The sequence below is a fragment of the Saccopteryx bilineata genome, chromosome 1, assembly GCF_036850765.1.
Source record: "Saccopteryx bilineata isolate mSacBil1 chromosome 1, mSacBil1_pri_phased_curated, whole genome shotgun sequence".
Lineage (NCBI taxonomy): Eukaryota > Metazoa > Chordata > Mammalia > Chiroptera > Emballonuridae > Saccopteryx > Saccopteryx bilineata.
The window spans coordinates 90,119,736-90,146,317 of NC_089490.1; the positions used below are offsets into that span (position 1 = coordinate 90,119,736).

The 26,582-nt window shown below is 49.4% G+C and overlaps 1 protein-coding gene across 1 annotated transcript; it reads right to left on the reverse strand.

Annotated features, from left to right (window-relative positions):
- Positions 1 to 673: 673 nt before the first annotated feature.
- Positions 674 to 26,582, reverse strand: CSF2RB (colony stimulating factor 2 receptor subunit beta). Its single transcript, XM_066259239.1, has 14 exons — positions 26,327 to 26,582; positions 19,360 to 19,604; positions 18,395 to 18,518; positions 15,963 to 16,153; positions 13,813 to 13,964; positions 13,559 to 13,727; positions 12,884 to 13,019; positions 12,560 to 12,717; positions 11,132 to 11,274; positions 9,008 to 9,167; positions 5,728 to 5,818; positions 5,487 to 5,544; positions 4,505 to 4,608; positions 674 to 3,811 (listed from the first exon to the last, which is right to left on the reverse strand). Exons 2-14 carry the CDS (start codon positions 19,433 to 19,435, stop codon positions 2,692 to 2,694), a joined length of 2,682 nt encoding a protein of 893 aa, XP_066115336.1. The 5' UTR covers positions 19,436 to 19,604; positions 26,327 to 26,582; the 3' UTR covers positions 674 to 2,691.

The window sequence follows — 26,582 nt, forward strand, 5'->3', positions numbered from 1 at the left end:
GAGGCTATGGAGCCATTCTCAGCACGGGGGCCAATTTTTGCTCCAACGGAGCCTTGGCTGCAGGAGGGCAAGAGAGAGATAAAGAGAAAAGAGAAGCCCCTGGCCGGTTGGCTCACGTCGGCCTGGCGTGCAGATGTCCCGGGTTCGATTCCCGGCCAGGGCACACAGGAGAAGCGCCCATCTGCTACTCCACCCCTCCCCCTCTCCTTCCTCTCTGTCTCTCTCTTCCCCTCCCACAGCCAAGGCTCCATTGGAGCAAAAGATGGCCCGAGCCCTGGGGATGGCTCCATGGCCTCTACCCCAGGTACTAGAGTGGCTCTGGTCGCAGCAGAGCGTCGCCGCTGGTGGGCATGCTGGGTGGATCCCGGTCGGGCGCATACAGGAGTCTGTCTGACTGCCTCCCTGTTTCCAGCTTCAGAAAAATACAAAAAAAAAAAAAAAAACAGAGAGAGAGAGAGAAAAGAGAGGGTTAGGGGTGGAGAAGCAGATGGACATTTCTCCTGTGTGCCCTGGCCAGAATCGAACCCGGGACCTCCACACGCCAGGCCAAGGCTCTACCACTGAGCCAACTGGCCAGGGCCCTGAATTCATCCTTCTTAAAGCAGCCGAGGTATCAAATAGTCCCCTCCCCAACTACTCCAACACAGCGACATAAGTTTAGCATTGGTTTGGTTTTATAATAAAATATATTTTATTGCAAAAATTTTTTTTCAGTCAACAATGTCGGAACATTTTGGAATTAATATCTTGGGCTTTTTTCTAATATATGTCGGTCCACCTCACTCATTTTTAACATAGGTTTCTACTTTAGAATGTACAAAAAGAAAGTTAGTGATTTTAGTATTGGTGAATATTTAAGTTGTTTATATAATTTTCTTCGGCCATAAACATTGCTGCGATGAACAGGAATTGATGAACAAAAGTAACAAAACCATCTGCTCTGCCACATGTGAGAACATATTATAAAGCTATAAAGGACAACGGAAACGGTAGGGTGCCACGGAGAGAACATTATAATATTGAAAGCCTCGTAACTAAGTACATACAGGGACTTTCTCTATCATAAAAGGGGCATTTCAGACACCCGGATGAGTAACAGGTGACCCATCAGATAATGCAAAACACCTGGGCCACTCTTCGGGGGCAGCATAAGGTGAGCTCTCCAGCACACATGCGTACATTCCCAAACCATTAACATTTGACATGAAAAGTTTGAAACACAAAAAGTACTAGAGAAAAATTAGGACAAGGGCACTTTCGGAGTGGGGAAGGCCTTTGTAAATTTGACACTAACACTGGAGTCACGTGGGGGTCTATGTGACAGGAAACTCTGCTTTGCGACCTCCACGAGCCTCATACACACGATTAAAAGGAAAACCACAACAGAGGGGAAGATGTCGGCACCAGGCGTGAAAGGTCATACAAAAATAGTTTTAAAAACTTCATCAGAAAAAGATGAATACCTGACAGAACCAAGTTCTTGAAAGGTTTAGCCCAGTAAAAACAAAACAAAACAACACAAAAACCAAGGCCCACACAATATATAAATACATGCAAACTTGAAAGTTATCAAATAATGCAAATTAATACAATTTAATGCCATTATTTCTGTATATCAGGAGGGCAAAGATTTAAAAGAACCAGAATCCCCTCATAGGCCTAGACATAGGCCAAAAGCCCCTCATACTCGGCTGGCAGCAGCTGGAGTTGTAGGTCTTTCTGGAAAAAGGGCTGCCAGGCAATTTTGACCATAAGCCCTAAAGTACAGGCCTTTTCACCATTCTCTTATGTTGAGCAGCTCTTTGCAACTTTTCTACAGGGGACTTGGGTACTTTCCCTTCTCCTCCTGAATTTTCCAGGCCCCACCAGCCTGGGTGTAGAGAACCAGGTCAGCCAGGAACCAGCATTGCACACTACTCAGACCAGTGCCCTGCCCGTGATGCAGGTCCTGCGCCCCGACACTCCCAGTCACCTTCGTGGGACCGGCAGGGCCTCCCATGAGCTCGGAACAGCTCTACCCTTGCACACCTCCTTGCCACGTCCCTTTCTTGGAGTGACAGTTGAGATTGGTGCTTGGTCTCGGCGTCTGGGGCTGCAGTGCCTGACAAAAGCAGGTCCAGTCCTGCGCAGTTCTGTTAAGCTTTCAACCCCCAAGGCCCCGCCTGGAGCCCCTGCCTCCCGAACCTGGGCTGGAATCTCGAGTTCCTGCCTGGACAGGCTGCGACTCGGGTCCTCCTACACAACCAGACATCCGAGTAGGCTCTTTTGAAGACAGGACAGCTAGAACAGGCTTAGCGTGGACCTCATACTCACTCTAATCATCAATCAAGAAAAAGAGAAAGAAGAAAAGAGCAAAAGCAGGGAGATGTGGTAATGAAGAAAATGAGGGCAAGTGCAACGAGTTTGGATGGAACGTTCTAAGATTTCAGAACCCAAAAATATGTGCACTTGGAAGAAAAGTGTGTGTGTGTGTGTGTGTGTGTGTGAGAGAGAGAGAGAGAGAGAGAGAGAGAGAAGCTTGACCGTGCTAAAAGTCAAGAGAGAAGATAGAGGATTCGCTCATTTTCCTGGTCTCTCCTTGGCTTTGTAGAAATGAGTGTGGAAAATACCAGAGGCTGGTGGGAGAAAGGCTGGGCAGTAGGGAAGGCAGATCCCTTCCTTCCACGTGTCTCCCCCAGGGTCTGCAGGGTCTCAGCACACCTCCCCAGGCCTGCTGACATCCCAGGGGGGCAGAGATAGGTAGTCCTGCTGCTTCAGGGCTTTGAAGAGCTGAATGGCTGGCACCTGGGGAATGGCCTGGCATGGGCGTTTCTTGGCCTGGAACACCTGGTCCAGGTCCCTGGTCTCAGGACACAGTCCAGGAGAGGAGGACTTACTCTGGGGTGAGAGAGGGCCAGCTCCCACGCCGGGGAGGAAGCAATAGTCACCCACCTGCTGCAGAACCAGGAGCCCCTCGGGGTGTGGAGAGCCCGGGGTCACATTGACCCGGGGCTCCCTGGGGCTCAGGATGTGGCCGCTGGCTACAGGTGGGGCATGAGTGCCCAGAGCGGACTTAGGTGACTGGCCCATGGTTGAAGGGAGCTCCACGTAGCTATCAAACACTAACTTCACGGGGGCTGGAACTTCAGGGGGCCCACCTGCCAGTCTGGGACAGAGGCTGTGGCTGTGGTCTGAGGGCAGGCCCAGAGGAGGAGCCGGGGAGGCAGGTGGCGCCCCTGTGGATAGGCTGAGTGCCAGGTCCGCAGTGCTGACATAACCAGAGGCCACGGCCCCGTCCTTAGGGCCCCCAGACATAGTAGACAGAGCTGTGGGGCTGTCCCTCGTGCTCTGACCACCCACCATCAGCCCAGGTAAAGAAGGGGTAGGACCTGCTCCCTGAGAGGGGCTCCCCTCAGCCCCCAGGGAGGGCCTCCTCTCCACCCCGCTGGCCTGGCCCTGTCCCATCACCTGGGCCAGCGGGACCAGCTGGACCTGCTCCCCTTTGGGCAGGCACAGGTACTCCAGGGACCCTGAGGGCAGCGGCTCTGGGCTCACACCCGTCTGTGGGAGCCCCTCCTGGCCCACAAGGTCAGGCAAGGAGAGGCTGTGGGGTGACCCCAGGTAGGGTCCATTGAAGTCGAAGCCGGAAACCTGGCTGTCAGGCCTGCTTGAGGGTGCTGAGAGGCAGGGCAGAGGACTTGGGGGCAACTCCGTGGGCAGGTCTGAGGTGGCCGGAGTCATGTTAGGCTCAGATGGTGAGTCATAGATATTTTTAGGGTCTTCTATGGTGAGAGGTGACACCTTGCTGTATATGCAGTCTACAGGGGACACACTGTGGGGAGAATGGGTACAGAAGTTTGCGACCACACCGGGCAGACATCTCAGCTCATGCCAGGGAGCCTGTGGGTGACAGGACTTTGGAAGGCCTGGACCAGCAGGGCTCTCTGAGAGCACAGAGCAGGGTGAGGGGCTGTGTGTGTGTATGGGGGGGGGGGGGTGTGCAGAGCAGGAAGCCAGACATTCCTCCATCTCCCTGTGGTTCTGGCCCTCCAGCCTCCATGCTTCTGTTCAAGGTCCTCCCCTCCCAAGTGCGTCCCTCTCACCAGCTCCCTGACACGCCCCAGCCTCGGACCGGGCCAATGCCCGGCCTGTGCACACTCAGGTATTCCCTCCTTCCTCATCCCTCAGCATGCAGTGCCCTCTCCTGGGTGAGGAGCTGGCAGTGCAGGTGCTGACCATGGCGGTTTGCAGCTCCTTGGCCACCCATGAGGCTGAGGCAAATGTGAGGTGTCCCTGAGAAGCAGGGCACAGAGAGGCTACCTCTCAAACCTGGCTATGGCTCTTGCTAACCTGGGAATCAGGAGGTTCCTCCAGCCATCCAACTGAGATGCCCCTTGCTTTAGGGCAAGGTATCTCCACGGACCTCTTCCCTGAGCCACATGCCAGAGGCCGCCTCCTCTGAGCCTCTGATGTGCACAATGGGACCACCCACCCACTTCCCAGGGATCTGGGCCCAGACACTCACCCCTCCAGGTCAGAGAAGTGGCTGCTCCATGGCCCCTTGTGTGAGGGGCTCTTGGTGGTGACAGTCGACTTGCTGTCTGGGAGCCAGAGCCCCGCCTTCCCGTTCTACAAGAGAAGGACGTGTGTGCCTGTGGGTGTGGGGCCTCGAGATGGTGACAGTGTGGAGAGGGCTGTGGGGTGACAGGGAACTCAGCGAGTCCCCAGACATGGGAGAAATGTGAACATGGTCAGGACCAAACCTGGCCTTCTGACACTAGGAGGGGAGGCCAGGGAGGGGCTGGGACTTCACTGGGGTCCTCCACTCCAGCAGCGAAGGACAGGGGCCGTGTTCCAGTAAGGCTACTCATCTGGGTGTTGCTGCCTCCATGTTCACCCCATTGTTGTCCCACACTGGCCTTGAAGACCCTCCACACTCAGTGCTGGCTCTGCCTGACCAGAGGGCTCTTTTTAGCTCTGTGGCCATGTCAACCTCCTGTGATGTGGCCCCAGCCGCACTGCCCACTCATCTCAGTCCTTCATGAAGTGGTCTTGTTCCATCCCCCACACGCCTTCTACCTGCAGTGACCTTGGCCCCTGCACCACCCGGACCCTTCAAAGCTCAGCTCTGCCATCCTGTCCTCAGGGAGCCTTTCTGCCTCCCACCAGTCCACCTGCCCTCAGAAGAATGAACCACTTCTTGAGCCTACTCTGCATTCCTGGCATCCCCATACTCAACTCTCCTGCTCCACGTGGACCCCGAAGTGCAGGTGCAGTGCTCCAGGGCACCTTGTGCATCGGTGGGGTTCAGAGGTCTGCAGGGATGAACTTGCAGGTGCTGGCTTTGCTCTTAGAGCTCCCCCCACCCTGGCCACCTATGTCCCACTCTCAAAACTCCAAGGAAGGGAAGGAAGACATGGACACGGGGACATGGGCATGAACAGGGACATGGGCACAGGTGCAGAGGAGCCCTCACCACCGCAACTGCCCTCACAGCCAGACCCTACCTGGAACAGGTGGCTCTTGCCAGGGTTGGGGATTTTCTCCTTCCACTTCTGGTTCATCCTGGGAAGACAGCAGGGAGGTGGCAGCCATCAGAGAACTCAGGGCAGCTGCCCATGCTCATATATAGAGGGGAAACTGAGGCCCAGGGAGAGGGTGAGATTTGTCCAAGAACACCCAGGGAGTGAGTGACACAGTAAAGATCTCTGGGTATCCCTACCGTCAGCCATCATGGAGTCCCCTTACCTGTACCCGTAAATGCCACAGAAGTGCAGGGCCAGGAGGAAGATGAGGGTGGTGAAGACCAGGATGAGGGCCAGGCCCCATGTGGGCAATACTTCCAGGCAGCCAGGAAAAGAAAAGAAGCATTAGCATCTGGGAGGGGGAAGCAGGAGGCTCAGGAGGCAGGGGCAGGTGGGGCCCGATTCTTACCGGTACAGTGTTCCAGAAGCTCATTGAGGGTTTGAGGGGAGAGGGGAGGGAGGTAGACACAGGCCAAGGAGAAGAGGGCATTGTTACACACACACACACACACACACACACACACACACACACACACACACACACACACAGTTCCAGTGCTGGAGAAGACACAGAGGGCATTGTTCTATACACACACACACACACACACACACACACACACACACACACACAGTTCCAGTGCTGGAGAAGACAGAGGGGTACAGTTTTTCCAGTAGCAGGAAGTGCTAGGATGGGAGCAGTGACTATAGCCCATGGAAACTATGGGGGAATCCCGGAGAAGGTAGTATCTGGGCACACCTTGGCATGTATTGCAGATTTGGTTTCAGACCATTGCAATTAAGCAAATTTCACAATAAACTAAGTCGCATAAATATTTTGGTTTCCCAAGGACATAAAAATGTCATGTTTACTCTATATTGCAGGCCATTATGTGTGCAACAGCATTATGTCTAAAAAAAATGTACAAATATAAAATACCTAGGAATAAATTTAACCAAGGAGGTAAAAGTTCTGTATTTGGAAAAGAATAAGCCATTAAAGAAAGAAATAGAAGATACAGATAAATAGGAGCTTAGACTGTGCTCATGAATAGGAAGAATGAACACTGTTAAACTGTCCATACTACCCAAAGCAATGGGTAGATTCAACACAATTCCTATCAAAATACCAATGGCATTTTTTCACAAAATGACAAAAGACCCTAAGTAGCCACAACACTCTTGAGAAAAAACAATAAAGTTAGAGGTATCACCCTACTTGATATCAAGTTATACTACAAAGCCATAGTAATCAGAATAGCATGGTACTGGCAAAACCAAAAACAAAACACATAGATCAATGAAACAGAAAACAGAGCCCAGAAATAAATCCATACCTACAGCTCAGTTAATATATGACAAAGGAGGCAAGAACATGCGACAGGGTAAAGACAGTCTATTCAATAAATGGTGCCGGGAAAACTGGACAGATACATGCAAAAAAAGGGAACTAGACCACCTTCTTTCACCATATACAGGAATAAACTCAAAATGGATTAAAGACTTGAATGTAGGCCTTGGGACCATAAAACTCCTAGAAGAAAACATAGGAGGTAAAATCTCACACATTTCTCTTATAGTAATATTTTTTTCTAATATATCTCCTCAGACAAGGGAAACAAAAATTAAACAAATGGAACAATTTCAAACTAAAATGTTTAAGGAAACCATCAACAAAATGAAAAGACAGCCTACTAACTGGGAGAACATATGTGCCAATGATAAATCCCATAAGGGGTCAGTATCCAAAATTTATAAAGAACTCAAAACCAGAAAAAAAAAATCAAACAATCCCATTAAAAAGTGGAGAGAGGACCTGAATAGAAACTTCTCCAAAGAGGACATACAGATGGCCAATAGACAGACGTATGAAAAGATGCTCAATGTTACTAATCATCAGAGAAACGCAAATTAAAATCACAATGAGATATCACCTCACATCTGTCAGAATGGCTATCATCAATAAGTCAACAAACAACAAGTGCTGGTGAGGGTATGGAGAAAAGGGAGCCTTCAGGCACTGTTGCTGGGAATGCAGACTGGTGCAGCCACTGTGGAGAACAGTATGCAATTTCCTTTAAAAATTAAGAATGGTACTCCCTTATGACCCAGTGATTCCACTTTGGGTATATATCCAAACAAACCCAAAACACTAATTTGAAAGAACATATGCACCCCTATGTTCATTGCAGCATTATTTACAATAGCCAAGATCGGGAAGCAGCCTAAGTGTCCATCAATAAATAAGTGGATAGAAACAAAGTATTATGGAGTATTACTCAGCCTCAGAAAGAATGAAATATTACCATTTGCACGTGCACAGATGGACCTAAAGTATACTATGCTAAGAAAAATAAGACAGAGAATGACAAATACCATATGATTTCACTTATCTGAAGAACATAAATGAACGAATGAAATAAAAACAGACTCACAGATACAGAGAGTAGATTGATAGTTCCCAAAAGGAATGGGGTTGGGGGCTGGGTAAAAAAGGTGAAGGGATTAAGAAGCATTAATTGGTAGTTACAGAATCATCACAGGGATGTAAAGTACAGCATAGGGGATACAGTCAATAATATTGTAATAACTCTGGTGCCAGGTGGGTACTCGAAATATCAGTGGGATCACTTTGTAAAGTACATGACTGTCTAACCACTACCCTGTACACCTGAAATTAATACAAAATGATATTGAATGTAAACAGTGATTGAAAAGTAAAATTAAAAATAAAAAGAAGACAATATCTATAGTTTAATAAAAAAACACTTTATTGCTAAACATTGCTAACCATTACCTGAGCCTTCAGCAAGTCATAATGTTCTTGCTGATGGAGGGGCTGCCTCAAGGTAGATAAAAACAGACTATCTGCAAAGCGCAATGAAGGGAAGTGCCTACAAGGAGGCTGCGCCTGGAGGGCGGGGCTGGAGAGGGAGGTGGGCAGAGCTGTGCTGGAGGAGGGACCAACAGTGGCAAAGGCCCCTCAGGGCCCCGCTTCTCCTGCTGGGCATCCTCCAGCTCTGAGGTGCTGGGCCCCTCCAGGACACCACCCTTTTCCCTCCCCTGGGAGTCTTGCACTTGTTTCCTGGTGACCACTATGGTAAAAAGGGAGGGACAAATGCAAGTAGCAAGTGCAGGAAAATGGGGAAGATAAGAAATCAGACCCTCTCCGACCTCTGTCTGCAGGCCCTGGCATGTGCTGGAATTTCGGGCTCAGTGGTCACTGGGTAGAGGCTGCCACAAAGGCTAATGAAGCTGTGAGTGAGTTGTTCGAAAAGAGGGCTAAGGTCCTGTGTGAGGGAGGAGTGAGGATGAGAACTGCTTTTCTCTGCTCTAGCAAGACCTCACCTGCAGTCTGGGTTGCTCACTTGGTGTCACCTTCCAATGACTAGTGACAAGGGGAAGAAAGGTTGTTTGGGTGGGTCACATCTCTGTGTGCACATCGCCCCTGTCCAATGCCCAGTGGAGCTATGGCAGGAGGGGCAGGTGGGGGCGGGGAGACATACCCCACTCGGTGTCCCACGAGCGCTCCTCACTCCACTCGCTCCACATCCCGTTGTAGCCCCCGTAGGGCTTGACCCTCACTCTCGCCTGGTACCTGGTGGAGGCCTCCAGAGGCGGCAGCGACATGACGTGAGTGTTCTGAAGGAACTCTGTCTTGCTCTCCTGTGGGTGCAAGTGTGTCAGCAGGTACGCAGAGGCTGAGGCAAGGCTCATGTGGGCACAGCTGCACAACGCCCCACCGCAGCACCAGGGGTGGGGTTCAGCCGGTTCGCAACAGTTCGGCAGAACCAATACCCAGTATTTTTTTGTTGAGTTTGGCGAACCGGTTGTTAGAATGGCACTTGTAATCAGGGTTCTCTCTAAGGTGGGCACTTGGGCAGCTGCCCAATGTGGAAATCACAGATTTACATTCCTTAGTCTTTTTAATCGTTCATCTGTGCAACAGCGTGGTCTAAGCCCCTTAGTAATGTTCATTCCATCCACAGGTGAAAAATATTTGATGGAATTATGCCTGTAATATTTACTTATTCACTTCATAAAACTCATTATATCTTTGATAAAATACTACATTTTAATTCCCTCACGTTTGTTACTTCAGTAAACAAACATATAACATAAAGAGAAAAAGTGCCAAACAACCAGGGGGTGACAAGCTGTCATTGGAGATATCTTAAATAACAGTTGTATTGTTTTTTGTCAGGTATTATTTAATATTTTTTTATTAATGTTTTAAAACTCTGCCTGACCAGGCAGTGGTGCAGTGGATAGATAATTGGACTGGGACGCAGAGGACCCAGGTTCGAAATCCCAAGGTCACCAGCTTGAGCATGGGCTCATCTGGTTTGAGCAAAGCTTTCCAGCTTCAGCCCTAGGTCGCTGACTTGAGCAAGGAGTCACTCACTCTGCTGGAGACCCCCGGTCAAGGCACATATGAGAAAGCAATCAATGCACAGCTAAGGAGCTGCAACAAAGAATTGATGCTTCTCATCTCTCTCCATTCCCACCTGTCTGTCCCTATCTGTCCCTCTCTCTGTCCCCCCCCTCTGTCTGTCACAAAAAGAATAAAAATAAAAAAATAAAAATTTTAGACTCTTTTTTATAACATAATCTAGTTTTGTGTACCTCTTTTATTATTCTTATTTAAGTATTAAATGCATGAAATAATAAATTACCTTTCAGTATATTGTTTTTTTATACTTAAAACGGTCATTAGGACAGAGAACTGGTTGTTAAATTATTTGCATTATTTACTGAGCAGGCCACCACTGCTCAGCACCTCAGGTCTCTGGAACCAGTCAGCCCCCAGCTGTGGTCACAGTCCCTGAGTCTGAGGCCCCACAGAGAGCACCCCACATGGGACCAGGGACCACACCTCTTGCAATGATCCTGTGAGATGTGACAGCACCAAGGCCCAGAGACCCTAAGGGGTCATTCTGTCTCATCCTTACTTGAGACTCCTCAATTTCCCAGTTCATCAGGGGCAGTCTGGACCCCAGTTATGGCCTTCTCAGGAATGCAGTGTAGGGCGATTGGACTCTGGTCTCTGAGACAGGGTTTTAGGTACCCAGGGCCTAATCCCAGGTCCACCACTGACCAATCCATTCCTGGCCTCAGTCTCTCCATTTCCAGCCTGGGGCTGGCTCCGAAGTTTCTGGTCTGGCTTCTGTGGGGCCGCAGGCTCTGCACATGGATCAAGGGCTGCCGGTGGGGGGGGGGGGCTAAGCCTGAGTGGGGCTCTGTCTGCTTCCTCAGGAGGGGCTCTGCCCTGAGCAGCTGCACATTTGCACTCTGGATGAGAGTCCTCTGAAGAAACGCCCCCTTTATGACTTCTGAAAACCAGCATCTCTCACCTCTTCCTGCCCTGACATCCATGCTCCCTTTGACATTCAGGGTCACCTGTGTTAATTTTAGCCAAGTCGTGCCATCTCTCTGAGCCTCAGTTCCTTCTCAAGGGATGGAATAGTGACCTGCTGACTACCCAAGATTGTGACCACCAGGTCCCAGTGGCTTCTTCTGACTGGTCACCTGCTGGAGCCAGGCCTCTGGCAGGTGGTGCTTCCCGGGTGTTGTCTCACATGCCCCCCACCCACACACACAGTCCCCTCCCCCAGGCCACAGGTCCTCACCTTCCACGAGGGTGCCTCGCCTTTCTGATACTGGACCTCAAAGGTGTGTTCTATGTGATCATAGGTCATTTTCTTTACTTCCCAGCGTAAAATGTAGCTGTCTCCGCCCTTGGTCACCGTGAGTGTGGGGGCAGCCATCTGGACTGGAGGGAGGGAACTTTTAGGGAACACTGTTGCCAACATTCCTCCCATGGAACATTCTTTGCACTCCATTCTGGTCACAGGTACTGTCTCCAGTGACCCAGGACCCCAGGTCCTGCTCATCTCAGCGTCCTTGCACCCCTCACTTCACCATATGATCCGTTTTGACCTGAGCAGCCCTGCTCTTGGGTGATGCTGAGTTTCACTTGTTTTGCAGAGCATGGGTTACTCACAGCATTTAAGTAAAAAATAAAATCACTATTATTGGTTTTGTTCTAGGCTCTGTGAAAATGTTCAATCTGTATGAATTATTTCACTCAGTTCTAACAACAGCTCTGTGGGATAGGTACTATTAACCTGTCACACTTTGCCTAATCTGTGGTGGTGCAGTGGATAGAGCATCAACCTGGATAGCTAAGGTTGCCAGTTTGAAACTTTGGGCTTGCCTGGTCAAGGCACAGACAAATGCTCTCTCTCTCTCTCTCTCTCTCACTCTCGCTCTTGCTCTCTCCCTTCTAAAAAATCAATCAATAAGTAGAATCTTTAACTTGTCACATTTTGAAGACAAAGAAACTGAGCCCCAGAACAATTAGTCACTTGTCGAGGACAGGCAGCTAGCAAAGGCAAGGGGTAGACTCTAACCCAGGTGACTAAGACAGACTGGCTGCTGCCTGCAACACACCCTGTACAACGGGAAGGAAGAGTGTGGTCATCTTGAAAGAACGCGGGGCCTCCTCTGCACAGGCCCTTGCACATAACAGGAACCAGGGATATTAACCCGCAAAGGGCGCTAGCTCACTCCCCCCCAACCTGGCCCCCCATCTGAAGATGTAAATCATAGGTTGGTTATTTTGAAGACTGAAAGGATCCATCAGGGGAGGACTTCAGAAACCTGAAAGTGAAGCACCCAATTCAGAAAATGAAAGTGTGGTGGGAGGAGCCAGGAGGCCAGTCTGAGAGCAGGAGATCTGGCACAGCTGCGGAGTTGGAGAGGCCGGCAGAGCTAGTGGAGCAGACGGCGTTAAAGAGAGAGGTATTCCCGGGGAATCTCATTGGAATCTTCCTACATGTTCTCTGACATTGGCACTGTTCTATTAATGCTTCTTGAGAACTTTAAGAGAAGAGAATATTCTAATTACATTTATTCACTTTGCTCACCGGACTGTGTTTCTTGGAAGTAACAAACGTGAAGACAGGGACATGGGAACCCTGAGTTTACATGGGTTACACAATAAAATACTGTCCCAAGACCTCCTTCCCCCCGTAGGAGGCTGGGGGCATACTCACTGTTCTCTGAGTTCTTTATAAGTTTCTCTTCCTTCTTTGGCCGAACAGAGATGATGTACCGGCTATGGTTTCTGGGATCAACCACGGGCACCTGGCACCGGTGTCGGATGTGGGGGCCGCTAGCCTCTTCCTTCAGCACTGGGGAACATTCTTCCTCCCTGAGTGTCACAACAGAGGTGAGGGCAGGAGGAGGCAGGGACCATGGCAGGAGTGTGACCTCAGGATGGGCTGTGGCTACGGCTGGGCACCCAGTGGCCAGAGGAGGCCTGGAGCAGGGCAAGGCCGAGAGGGGAGGAAGGGACACAGGGAGTGAGGGACACTCACTGTGCGCTGGAGCTGGACTTGTAGAAGAGGGCGAAGGAGACGGAGCTGGCCACCTCGGACCTTACTTCCCAGGAGCAGCTGAGCAGGGTGTCCCCGTCAAAGACGCACTGGAGGTTCTGGGGCTGGGCCTCGTCCCCTAGGAGAAGAAGTCTCTCCCTCATTCCCTCCTTCATTCGTTCCCTGTTGTCAGTTGGCTTCCCACTATGAGATTCATCAGAGACGGATCTTGGGCTTTGGGGTCCCAAAGACCAGGGGTTCAATTTTAGCCTGAACCAGCCAGCTGTGTGACAACGGGCCAGAGTGAATTGTGTGAACCTCTGTATTTCCCTGCGGAAATGGGGACAGTGTCTAGCTCCAGGGTTTTGGGATTTAACACAAGAATTGTGGTTTGTCCACACATGGTACAGCTCTCATGAAACACAGCTGCTCAGAACGCCATGGGGATTACCATCGTAATGATTACTGGGCAGGGAGTGTGCAGACAGTGGGGCCCAGGAGAGCAAGATGCTGGCCTGCCTCTGCAGAGTCACGTGGGGCAGGAGGGCCCAGGGAGGCGACTCTGAATACATGGCACAGAAGGTAGTGCCCGCACTGAGGACCCCTGGACTCCTGTCCGGGAGCTGTAATGAGCCACCCTCCCCACAGAGGGGCATCACCCCTGCTCGACTCCCTTACCTGGCTGGGAGTCCCAGCGAACCTCCGGGCTCCACTGGCTGGGCCGCCCTGAGAGCCCCGAGCCCAGGCCCAGCCGAGTACGCACGCGGGCCACGTAGGTGCTGCTGGGAATGAGGTGGCACAGCCTCAGGCCAGCCTGCTGCGAGGCGGAGTGGAGGGTGGAGGCATCCTGGTGGGAGAGAGGCATTGTTGGAGCAGGTGCTGGCTGGCCTGGTTACCTGTGGGCTTGTGGTTGAGCTGGCAGAGCTCCCTACCTCCCAGGAGTCCTGAAGCCGTCTGTAGGTCACCTCAAACTCCAGGTTTGACAGCCACTGGCTCTGGGAACCCCCGAGGGCCACAGTCCAGGTCAGCAGGAAACAGTCCCCAGCAGCACTAATGTGGAGGTCCTTGGGTGCAGGGGGCTGCACTGAAGGGCGAGGAAGGCAAGAGAGCCTGTGAGAGGCTGGGTGACTGCGGGGTGCTAAAGGGCCTGAGGGTCTTCGTGTGGGCAGCCTGGGGGTCCAGGAGGAGTGCTGCCCCATCAGCTGACTGACCATGGACAAGACCCCAGTCCTCTATGGCAATGGTCCCCAACCCCCGGGATGCGGACCATGACCAGTCCATGGGCCATTTGGTACAGGTCCGCAGAGAAAGAATAAATAACTTACACTATTTCCGTTTTATTTATATTTAAGTCTGAACTATGTTTTATTTTTAAAAAATGACCAGATTCCTTCTGTTACATTCGTCTAAGACTCACTCTTAATGCTTGTCTCAATCACGTGATACATTTATCCCTCCCACCCTTAAAGCCGGTCCATGAAAATATTTTCTGACATTAAACCGGTCCGTGGCCCAAAAAGGGTTGGGGACCACTACTCTGTGGGACCTTCAGGCCCTTCATCTACCAAATTGTGGAGATGCAACATGACTGTGAATGAAGGCTGTACAGATAGTTGTGCATATATAACATAAGCTTGATAAAAGGTTCTGGCAATTAAACTCCAAACACAGCCTCCCTTTGTCCTCAGGTTTCCAATGTCCAGCATGCAGCCTGTGTGGCACCCCCAGCCCAGCAGAGGGCACTGTGGCTCATGTTACTCCCTCTGTGCGGTCCACTGGCCTTCCCCTTTCCACCTGTCCAATGTCCTGCACCTCTCAGTGCCCAGCATAAAAGTGTCCTCTTCTGGAACCTTCTTGGATTCCCTCTCCCCAGGCAAACTCTGCCCCTTTTCCAGTCCCACCATAGCCAATTGTATGGCCCTTACCCTGGTGGGTTTAAATGTTTCTACATCTGCCTCTCCAAGTGACAGAGGAACTTGTGGGATGGCAGGTTTGGATCTGAGTCCCGTCCCTCTCCCCAGGGTCTGAGATGTAGTGGTTCAGTGAATTTGTGGGACAAATTAAATGAGGAAATGAATGAAGACACGTAGGTAACCTTCAGAGACTTTTCATGAAATCATTTCATCAACCAACAGCAAGCATACCTCTCTCTGTTGGGACCTACAGGGCTAAGCAAGCAGATTGATTGATGAATAGAATGGCTCCCGCCCTCCTGAAGCTTCTGTGTCTGAATGCCCAGGGATGACTTTCAAACACAAAAAATTCAATAAGAGCTCAAACAAGATGTAAATATTCTATGCTGGACACGGAACATGGCATGCTAGAGTATGTCCGAGCTGGAGCCTTCAGAACATCTTCAGCCCAGAATAACAGAGACAGGGCACCCCCTTCCCACCCACTGTCACATCAGACATCACTAATCAGCTGTTGCACTTCTAGCCCCTGAGCCTGTCATGAAGCGGGAGTCCTTCTCATTATGGAGCTCTAGGAAGCTACTACCAACTGGGTACCCGGCAGAAAACCTATTTATCCAACCTGAGAGATTTTAGTCCATCAGCCCATTTCACCATGGAGAAGCCAACTAAGGAAGTGAAACTCCAGATCTCCAAATATCTCTAAGGCAGCAATATGACCAATCACTGTCACTTCTGCTCAGTGGTAGCACTTTGGAAAAGTTATGAAACCTCTCTGGGTCTCAGCGGCCTCATCTGTAAGATGGGCTGCTGCAGACATTGGATGAGAGCCAAAGATGAAAGAGTTTTATAAACTGTTAAGTCTTTATGTGCATCATGGAATGGCTCTTCTAGAAAGGAAGCCTTTAGTGCTGGAAGGCAATGGCTTAGCAGATGCTGGAGCTGCCGGGCCGGGGGCCACCTATAGCCAGGGCCTCTTCAGGCTGTGCCTGCTCCAACATCTGCATCATGAGGACACCTTTTCCCTCAAGAGACCAAATGCAACCCCAAGCCAGTGTCTCCATCCCCTGAAGAGTCTTACTCCCTGGGCCACCCTCTTCAGTCTGGCCACCCCCTGGGGCCCAGTATCCACACTGGGACCACCCCCAGCCAGGGACCCTAGGCCTCACCATGCTGGGTCAGAATAACGGTGAGCTGGGTGCCCAAAGGCCTGTCTGGTTGGAATGAGAAGTAGTCCCAGTCGGCAGTGACAGGAACCTTGTGGGGAATGACGCATCTTCTGGGCACACAAGGGGGAGAAGGGCAGTCTGACCAGGGCATGCTGTCACTAAAATTACAGGAAACAGGCTGCGGGGGCGACCTGCCAGGAGAGGACATGGGTTAGTCCAGAGTGCAGGAGAATCATTCATTCGCAACATTATCGTATGGTTTCCATGTATGAACCTTGCCCAGGGCCAAGAGTCCTGGCAGTGAACAACACACACACAAATCCCTGCCCAAGGAGCCGACATTCTGCTGGACACACATGAAATAGCTGAATAAAATAAGTCGTATGTCAAATAGAGAAAACTTTATGTAGATAACTGTAGCAGGAAAGGGTGGTGAGGCCAGAAGGACTGGGGTGAGGGATGCAATTTGAAATAGGAGAGACAGGGAAGGCCTCTTGGAAAAGGCAATATTTGAGTAGAAACTTCATTGAAGGAGGTCAGGGAGGAGCCATGCAAATTATGGAGAAAGGGTATTTCAGGTAATTATCATAGTATGTGCAAAGGCCCTGGGACAGGCTCTGGTTTGTAGTGTTGTATTACTAGGTAGTTAAATATTGTGCTTATATTAGAATATGTGAGTTTGGGAGGTCTAGGAGTCTAATTGGGTGAGGGGACAGAAGCTTAACACTTAAATGTAATTTGGATTGCACTATAAGTGGGAAAAATTAGAGTTATGAGCAAAGGACTGACATATGCTTTAAAAGGATTCTGCTGGCTGCCGGGTTGTGGACAGATTGGTTTGAGGGGGGATGGCAATATTGGAAGCAGAAAAACAAGTTAGGATGCTTCTAGAATATTCCAAGTGACAGGAAATGGTTTGAACCAGGGTGGTGCTGTTAACATTGGTCAGATTCATGTTCTAGTTGAAGATAAAGCTGACATTTTGCTGGTGGATTAGATGCTCCAATGGGGAAAGCAAGGTGTAAAGTGATTAAAACAACAAAACTGTCCCGAGTGTTTGACTTGGGCCATGAGGAGCCCCCATCCAGAGAAGTGAGATGCCAAGACTGGAGCAGGGTCTTCTGGGTGCAGAGCAGGAATTTGGTTCAGGCCTGCTCAGGCGGTGGCAAGGTGGATAGAGTGTCAGACTGGGATGCGGAGGACCCAGGTTCAAAACCCCGACATCACTGGCTTGAGCACGGGCTCATCTGGTTTGAGCACAGCTCACCAGCTTGAGCCCAAGGTCACTGGCTTGAGCAAGGGGTCACTCACTCTGCTGTAGCCCCCTGGTCAAGGCACATATGAGAAAGCAATCAATGAACAATTAAGGTGCCGCACAAAGAATTGATGCTTCTCATCTCTCTTCCTTCCTGTCTGTCTATCCCTATCTGCCTTCTCTCTGTCTTTGTCACACACACACACACACACACACACACACACACAAAGAATTTGGTTCAGGACGTTTGGGGTGGAAGACTCCTATTTTTCTAAGGGATGATATGGAGAGGCAGGTGCCCCTCTTGGATTGCATGGTGGCAGCATTTCCTTGAGCAGCATGACTGGATGGGACCCCGGCTGCAAAATCATTGCAGGTGGATCCAGGGGGACGGCAGGTGTGTGGCCCGGCAATGAGAGCATGGACGGTGCTGGGGGCTTCTTTTCTTGGTCATCTGGTGACTCAGTGCAGGAGGAAGCAGGTCACAGCCAAGGTTAAGGAGGTAAGGAGGGAGCTGCTGTAATGAGGCGGGTGGAGAAAGACAGAAGTTCCCAGGAAAGCATGGAAGACAGCAGAATGACCATGCTGTGTGTGTGACAGTGGCTCCTTCCCAGGGTGACCCCCCCCAGGGGCTCCATCAACCCTGTGACACCAGCTGTTTCATTATTTCTATTATTTTGAGTTAGACTCTTACCAAGTCCCAGCATGGTTGCAAGCACCTCTCCAAACGGCATGTATTGCAGAGACCATGCGCGGAGAAAGGACAAACCCCTCAGTGTGGAGATTTCAGGCCCTCGGGGGCAGAGGGGGCCCGCCCCTGCAGGCCAAACACAGGATGCTGGCCACCATGTGGTGGGGTGAGGGACCTCAACTCCACAGCCTGTCTCCTTATCTGTGAACTGAGCACTGTATCTCCACCATGCCTACCTCTAAAATGGAACGTGTGCATGGCGATTTTGGTAAATTTTGATGAAATAAGAGATTATCACCATCATCAGCAACATTAACAGATGCTCTTCCCAGAAACCCTGGCCTCAGACAGCAGCACCTGGCGACCACCTGACAGGGCAGGAGCTCCTGGTCAGGGAACTCCCCTCCTCTGTCCTCTGTCCATCCCCTATCTGGCACAGCCACACAACCCCCTGCCCTTTGGCCCCTGGGCCCGAGTGTCACTCACTTATTTAACCTGTGGTGGAGAGTCACATTGATGAGCCGATGGGCATCCTGGGTGTCCGCCCAACTGCAGATGGTGCGGCTGGCGTAGTTGTTATAGCATCGCAGGGTCTGCAGCGGGACAGTCTCTGACCCGGGAAAGGCAAGAAGGTGATCATACCTTGCCCTTCCAAGTGTCCCTTGTCACCACCCCTCCCAGCCCAACCTCAAAACCCAGCAGTGGGGGTCTCCCAGAATCCTGTGGGGGGTCCTGGCTGCCAGACAGAGGGCCCCAGGGGCCCTAGGCAGGGCCTGGAGCTGTGTGGGTCTGAGGGTGTTGATTGTGCCGCCCCAGGACAGGGACGTGCAGCAGGCCTAGGCCCGGCCCCTGGCGCCCTCTCTACATGTGGGAGGAGGGGCATAAACCCAGACCCGAAAAGTGGCAGACAGAGTCCTGCTCTGGGACCTCCGCCCATGTCCCCAGTCAGCTGGCAGGCCTGGTGGTTGGAAAACGGAATGTGGTTCCCATGGTTATCAGAGATGCCAAGTTCCCTGGGAACCCTTGGGGAGAGGGTTAGTGAGCCCCGGGGGCATCCCGGCTGGGCCTCCAAGCTGGAGGAAGTTGCTAGAGCCGAAGCAGGGAGAGATCTCTGGGCTAGGGCCCCAGGGAGGTGGGCGTCAGCCAAGGCCACTGTCAGAGGAACGGATCGGGGGAGAGAGGCCTTGAATGCCACACTGAGAAATGGGGACAGAGAAAGGACACCAGCAGAGACGGGCTTTACAGGAGGCCTGAGAACAATGAGCAGGATTGTGAGAGGAAGGAGGACTCACCAGAGAAACCAGGGAGAGAAAAGAAATGTGGGGAGGAAGGGAAGGCCTGGAAGCTTCCTGGGGGATGTGGGGGGGACAGCCTCCCTCAAAGGGCCCAGCAGTGAGGAGGAGGAACTGGGAAGGGGAAAGAAAGGATGGAAAGGGCGCAGTCGGGCTCACCTTGGGCCCCTGCCACGCTGGGTAACTGACACAGAGCCAGCAGGGTGATGGGGAGTGGCCACTGGGTCAGCGGCATTGCTGGTCAGCTCTGGGTGGGCAGGGCCGGCACAGGTGGGTGGAGGTCTAGGCAGGGTCCGGCTCCTCACTGGCCTAGAATCATGTGTCCCTCCCCATTTGGGGGCCAGGCCAAACCCTCATCATCTGCTTTTGTGAATCCTCTTTCCAGAGCTCTGTCTTCTCTGGGCCTGTGGGGGAAACGTCACCTGGGAGATGCCCCTCTCAGTCCTGCGTCCCCAGGGACCTGGCTCCCGTTTGCGGTGAACCTCTGAGTGGCCCTGATGCGTGGGCTCTAGCCCCCACGGCTGCCTCAGCCTGGCACCTGGGACAGCCTGGCACCTTCTCCCTAGCCTCGGTGTCCGCGGGTGACTGTGAGGGAGATGCACCGACGGCCTGTGAAGGAGTGGGTTCCCACGGGGTCACGAGCACCCCTGTGCAGTGCCCTGGTGGGGAAAGCTGACAGGGAGGCCTGGCACTTGACTTGCCCTGAGCCCCCCATGGGCTACTGACCTACATCTGCTTTGGGGAGTCACTGGGCATGGAGGCCACAGCGTCATCCCCAGGTGTGGTCACATGCACACTCACACCCTCAGGAACTGGTGCTCTCCCCACCTCTGCCCCATTTCCTGGCATTCCTCCCACACCACTCTGAATTCCAGTTCCCTTTTCTCAGCAGAAGGCTGGGGATTTCCTCTTTGTACCCCTAGGAAGATAGTCTGAAACATCACTGCACTTTTAAAAGTCCACACACACACACACACACACACACACACACACACACACCTGCAGCTGTCTGGCTGGGGTATGGCTCTGTTCTCTGCCAACCTGACCTTCTGACCTTCAACACAGGCTCTGCCCCACTCTTGCGGGGCCTGGACTGACTCACGCATGCTTCTTGAACCTCACTCTCTGCATCTATACAGTGTCCACAAGTGTCCATGTCTCACATGGTTGTCGTGATGAGAACCCAGTGTGACGCCGTGTATAGAGTGGGTGGTCTGGCTAATGCACAAGAAGGAAGAGCAGTTTTGTTGGGAGCTGGGGGAGAGTGTCCACTCTAGCTCCCACAGATGGAGCACCGCCCTGGCGTGGGTGAGTGTGAGGCTGTGTGTGGCCTGGTCTGCTCATAGTGTTAGCCTGAAAATGCAGAGCCCCATGGGGGCTTATCACGGTAGAAAGACAAGTGTAAAGAGAGCAATTCACCCCAAAATAAGTAAAAGGTTTAACATGATTTTTATAAAAATCTAAGATTTGTTTTGCAAGAACTCAGAAGAAAAAAATATATACATATATATGGGGAAAGTTAATGAGGCAGTTAAAGATAAGGAGGCTCTACCCAATAGCAAAATGTACTAGAAAGATCTGACAAAGAAAGAAGTATGTTGTTGTCACACACACACACACACACACACACACACGACAAACTGTTTTAGACAGGAATTGCTATGTGGTGAAGGAGGAATCATGAATCAACGTGCAGAGATGGAATAAGTAAATGTGCAAAGATAATTGAATAACAACATAGACCAGATCAGCCTAAGTCCTTACCTCACAACATTCTCCAAACATCAGGCTACTTTAAAGTTTAAATGGAAGACGTCAACACATATTAAACTTGCAAACCATAGAAGTGAATACCTTTAAGCCATTCAAGCTTAAAAACAGAAGAAATCAGAGAGACAAAGGCTGACAGATAGAAATATTTAAAAGCAAAATCACAGATTTTATAACTCTGTGTTTTATAAAAACAACCAGACCATAAAGCAAAGGACAAAGTGCAGAAAGGAAATGTTCACAGCAAAGTTACGGAGAACAGATTACTATCTTTGCGTTGTGAATGGTTAAAATGAATTCATGTCATCAAAGAACACAAGCATAACATTCACATGCACACAGAAAATTCCTATTAGTGGCTAACAGTGATACAATGCTGACTGTGAACAAGGGCAGTTCGAAGGTCTTCACAGATATCAGTACATCCATGTGTAGGTTACTATTAGAATCCCTCCTTTATAGGTGAGGAAACAGGTAGACGGTCCACGATCACACAGCTAGTAAAGGACAGGCTGGGACTGAAGACCACAGCAGATGGACGCTGGAGTTTTCCTCTTAACCACTAGACCAATAGTCATATTTCCCAATCATTGGTGTCATACATGTCTATTATGATGTATACCGACCCAAAAGACATTTCTACAGACATGCATAAATACAGTCACGACAAAAATCTTTAAAACATCTTAATGAGCATCCTCAGGGAGATTTGAGAAATCATAGCCATTTAAAAGAACAGACTGCTATACAAAGAACAAATAAACAGAGATCTTGGAATTTGATGGTAAAAAAAAAAAAATCCATAATTAAAAAAGAACAAAACAAAAACCCCAGTAATGGCCCAGATTACAGAATGAACATGACAATCATGTTAGGGTGGTACATAACAAGGACAGAGCAAATGTGCGAGGAGGGAGAAAGTCTTAGAGAAAAGCTGAGACCCGGAAAAGAAATCCAGGAGTTCCAATATCTAGAAGCAGGGGACAGTGAGAATTGAGGGCAGGTGTGGAGACCGTGTCAGCCAACTAGCTGTCCCCTTCCTCCTTGGTGAGAAGTTTAAGTTCTATCTGGACCTTTTGCTGCACAGAATAAAAGACTGTATTTCCTACAGTCTCCTTTTGTTAGGTGTGGTTATGTGACTAAATATTGTCCAAGGAGCTATGAGTGGGAACCTTGGATGTGCTATCCTAAAAGTCTGTTTAAAGGGATTTGGCTCAGGTAGGAGAGTTCTACCTTTGTCCTCCTACCTTTTCCCCTTTCTTCCAGCCTGCAATTGGGAAGTGATGGCTGGAGCTCCAGGAGCTATTCTGGACCATAAGTTTACCTTGCAAATGAAAGCCATATGCAACTGAAAGAGAGAAACTTGGAGTCCTCTTTTCACCGTGAATCAACCATCCCAGCCTGAGACACCTACTTCTAGACATCTTTTATGTGGGGGAAAAAAGAAAACTTCTGTATTGTTCAATACCACTGTTTGGGGGATTTTCCATGTGCACCCAAACAGATACAATTTGAAATAAAAGTTCACAGGGCTTTGAAGGAAGCAGGAGTTCACTAAGTGAAAAGCAAGATTAATTTTTAATGGTAGCATACTCAGTCACCTACTAGTGAACTTTCAGTCATCCAAGGATAAAGGATAATCCGACAAGCTTCCAGAAGGAAAGAAACAAACAGGTTATTTTAAATGCATTAAGGGATTAGGTTGGCAAGATCTTCTCAAGAAGTTGGTGATCCTGAACTCTAAATAGACAGCAATATCTTGAAACTATGGCGAGAAAATATATTTAAAACTAGAATCATAATAAGTCAGGCTTACTTGGAAGTTCAAGGAGAAATAAAAATTACAACATTTTGGAATAGTTAAGACACAAAAAAGCTTTTTAGATCTTCTCTGAAAAAATTACTCTAGAACGTTATTTCAGAAAGAAAAAGTCTAAGAAAGAAAGAGAGAAAGGAAGGAAGAAGGGAGGGAAGGAAGGAAGGGAGGGATGGACAGAGGGAGGAGGGAGGGAGGGAGGGAGGGAAGGACAGAGGGAGGAGGGAGGGAGGGAGGGAGGGAGGGAAGGACAGAGGGAGGAGGGAGGGAGGGAGGGAGGGAGGGAGGGAGGGAGGGATGGAGGGAGGAAAAGAAAGAAAGCAGAATCAGTGGTGAGAAAATAAACCAAGAAGACTTAGAGTTAAGTAAAGAAGAACTTTACTGTATCGAGTGAAAATAAATAAATACATATAAGATCACAATATTAAGTTCAAAAATCGAATGACTTTAACTAGAGAGTGGGCTGTGAAGCTGGGGTGGATGGCAGAGGAGTGAAAGCTTGCTGAGGGTCTTGTCTTGTTTTGGAAGAGCATACATATGTTAATTAAACCCAACCCCTGATGGAAAACAGAGGTTAAATATGTGTGTGAAAAACTAAGAGTGAGAGGTAACCACAGGGGCAACAGGATGACAGAGGGAAAGGAGAAGGTGGGAGAGGAAGAAAAGAGAAGAGAAAAACCAAACACCTTCTCACTCAAAATAAACATGCACAGCAAAATCCCCAGACTCGTGAAGAAATTTAATGGGAGGAATAAAAACTGGAAATGAAAACAAAACAAAACAACCCAATTCACTGTGGACAAAAACAATTTCAGAGGACGATTTGACAGAGAGCCATGAAGAAAGCTATTCATGAGTAAAAGAAGCAGGTGAACAGATTAAAGGGGGGGGAGGGTGAGTTTATTTTGACAGATGCTCCTAAATATATATTCAATAGTATAAAAGTTATTCCTGCTTAAACAAATAATGAACCTCAGCAAATGAAGAGATGAAGAAGTTGGCATGTCTGGTATCTGCTAGAAGCCTGTGCCAACATGAGAGGTCAAGAGAACGTTGCTGCCCTACATAATGCCCGCACAGACATTTAGTTTTATATCAGAGGTATAAAGTAGAAGCTGCCCACCATTGTCAGTCCTCTCCCAAACAATTGCTAAATTCAATGCAATCTTAATCAAAATTCCAGAAAAGTTTCAAAAGGATTTTTCATAGACTTGACGAACTGATTCTAAATGATGACAAACCAAAGATGAGAGACTTGCTCAATTAGCTATAAAAAGAATAAGGAATATAATCATGGAGAGATAGAACAGAATGCAGGAAAATAAACAAGTAGGAATTTGGGAAGTAATGGTGGCATTTCAAAACACTGAGGCAAAAATGGGCTGCACACACATAATTAATGATATCTCTGTTATTAGCTGATAATTTTAAAGTTATTATCGCATTACATATTACCCACTCCTCTAAATTCTCAGTGGATTAAAGATCTAAAAATTGAAACTAAAATGATAAAAAGCATCACAAATATTTCTTGAATCCTAGGAGTTGAATAAGACATCAAATCCAGAAAGCATTAAGTAAAAAATAATGACAGGTTTGACTTAGAAGCGATAAACACCTTTTTATACAAAACAGGTGTCTGAAACATGGCGAAGGAAATAAGTGATAATCTGGAAGACTAGGTTTTCAACATCCACGAATAAGCTGAAGATACACACAATGAATGATTCACTCTTAAAGTGAAGATGTCAAAGGCAAAGAATCCATCAGAAAATGGACAAAAGAGTTTCCATGTCCACCATCAGAGGGGGCCATTCGATCAAGATGCACAACATCACCCATAATCAGAGGGAAAGACATTCCAAGGAACCACCAGATAATTTTCATCCATTACATTGGATACAATGAAAAGATCCTTGCCTAAAGAGAAACCGGCCTTTTTATGCATGGCCATGTGCGTATATACATAATTTGGCTACTTTGAGGATGATTTCAAAGTACCTATATAAAATTTTTTTAAACACGCAATCTCTTGCCCCTTACCTCTGCTTCTAGGAATCTGGGCTGTGGAAACACTTTCCTACATTTGGGAAAATCGTGAAAAAGCTAAGTGTCTATCAGTAAGGGAACTGGGTAAATTGTGGCGTGTCCATGCTAATAAATGTTACATACTTCTTAGGGTTCATAAATGAGTTAAACCTATCTGTATTATTGTGGAAAGACACTAAAACATAATATTAGGGGAGAAAATAAATCATAGGACAATATGTAATAATCCCATCTATATACAAAGAAAAACTGTATACTTGCATTCTGCTTAGAAAATATTTTGGAAGGATACATGGGGTGAAGAGGGCAGGATGTGGGTCTAGGGGATAGAGATGATTGGGACTTTTATGCTGCATAATTCTGGATTATTCTAGTTTTTCACAGAGCAGATATCCATGCATTTGCTTGTCTAATATTAAATACGCTCATTACCTCACAAACTCATGAATATAGCACAATATGAGCAAAACTGATGAATACAAAAAGAGTGACCTAAAGTTACTAGAAAAGTTTTTACTTGTCATAAAACTATTAATAGGAAGGATACAAAGTAGAGAAAATCAGAATCTGGCTACACAAAATGTAACAGTGTCTCGGAAGAGGAAAATTCACACAGAGGCAACTTGTTATCAAAGGCTGCCTGGCAAGGCCCCACAGGCTCGCTCCCCAGTTCAGATCCCGAGAAATACCCACCCTCCCATCCACACGGTGAATGCACACACCTGCACATCCATGCAGACACCCCTGGACACCCACCCACCCACTCAGACACACTTAGAGACAGGACACCTGGGGTCCCAACCCCTAAGTGCCAGCAGGTCAAGGCAAGTGTGATAGCAAAATTGTTCTCTGAAGGATGTGTCTGTGGGTCGGAGACCAGGCTTTCCCAAGTGAGCTGCCCAAGCTGCACCCAGCCCCAGGCCTGAGCTTAGCAAGGCTTCAGTTTCCCCTTCCCTTCCAGTCTCCCACATCCCCATATCCCCGTGGACACCAAGCACTCTCTCTCTCTCTCTCTTTCTGTCTCTCTGTCTCTGTCTCTCCCTGATGTCAGGGGCTATCGGCTCTCTTCCCATTCTAGAGATGAGGACACAGAAGCCCAGAGCAGGGAGCTGATGTTCTCACTGCCTCCAACACCTAGTGACACCTTAGTAATCAAAGCAAAGGGGGACAGGACACAGTGTCTGGCTCCCAGGCCCGACTCTCCACCACCCCGGGTGTAACTCCCTGCTGCCAGGACAGCTGGACCCCACCCAAGCCCTCCACACAGCCCCCAAAGCAGGTCGGCTCTCCATTGACTCCTCACCCACCAGCTGCCGCAGGACTCTGGGCTCAGGTCTTTCCAAGAGGCCAAGCCCTCCCCTCCCCAAGTCCCCAGAGCACACCTGCCCACTCAACACCCCCAGGTTCTTCCTGTCCCTTCCATCCCAGTCTCCCCACATGCCCCTGCTCCGCAGCCCACCCATCAGCCTGCCCCCCACTGCCGGGCCATACCTCTTCGTGCTGGGGCAGGCTAGCCTCCTGCTGGAGCCTCCAGGCGGCGGCCAGGCTCTCACGTTTCCTATTTATGCTGACGTCGTTAGGAAATGGAGAAGCAGAAAGAGGAAGCGATGCCCAGGCCTGTTTCTTCATAAGATTACCAAGATTCTTAGAATTGTGAACACCAGGCTATCAATTCTCATTCTAAGTCTTACTGATTTTGCAAATGCTCCTTCTTTCAGGACTTCTACCCCACTTTGTCTCCCTGCAA

What these genes read in the sequence shown, in the direction of transcription:
- CSF2RB (XM_066259239.1), bottom strand. Translation starts at nt 19,435, where the DNA reads ATGCCGCTGACCCAGTGGCCACTCCCCATCACCCTGCTGGCTCTGTGT. An exon ending in GGCTTCAGGACTCCTGGGAG is followed by an intron (nt 13,728 to 13,812) that starts GTAGGGAGCTCT and finishes CTCTCCCACCAG; the next exon opens with GATGCCTCCACCCTCCACTC. An exon ending in CTCGTGGGACACCGAGTGGG is followed by an intron (nt 5,819 to 9,007) that starts GTATGTCTCCCC and finishes GCTGCCTGGAAG; the next exon opens with TATTGCCCACATGGGGCCTG.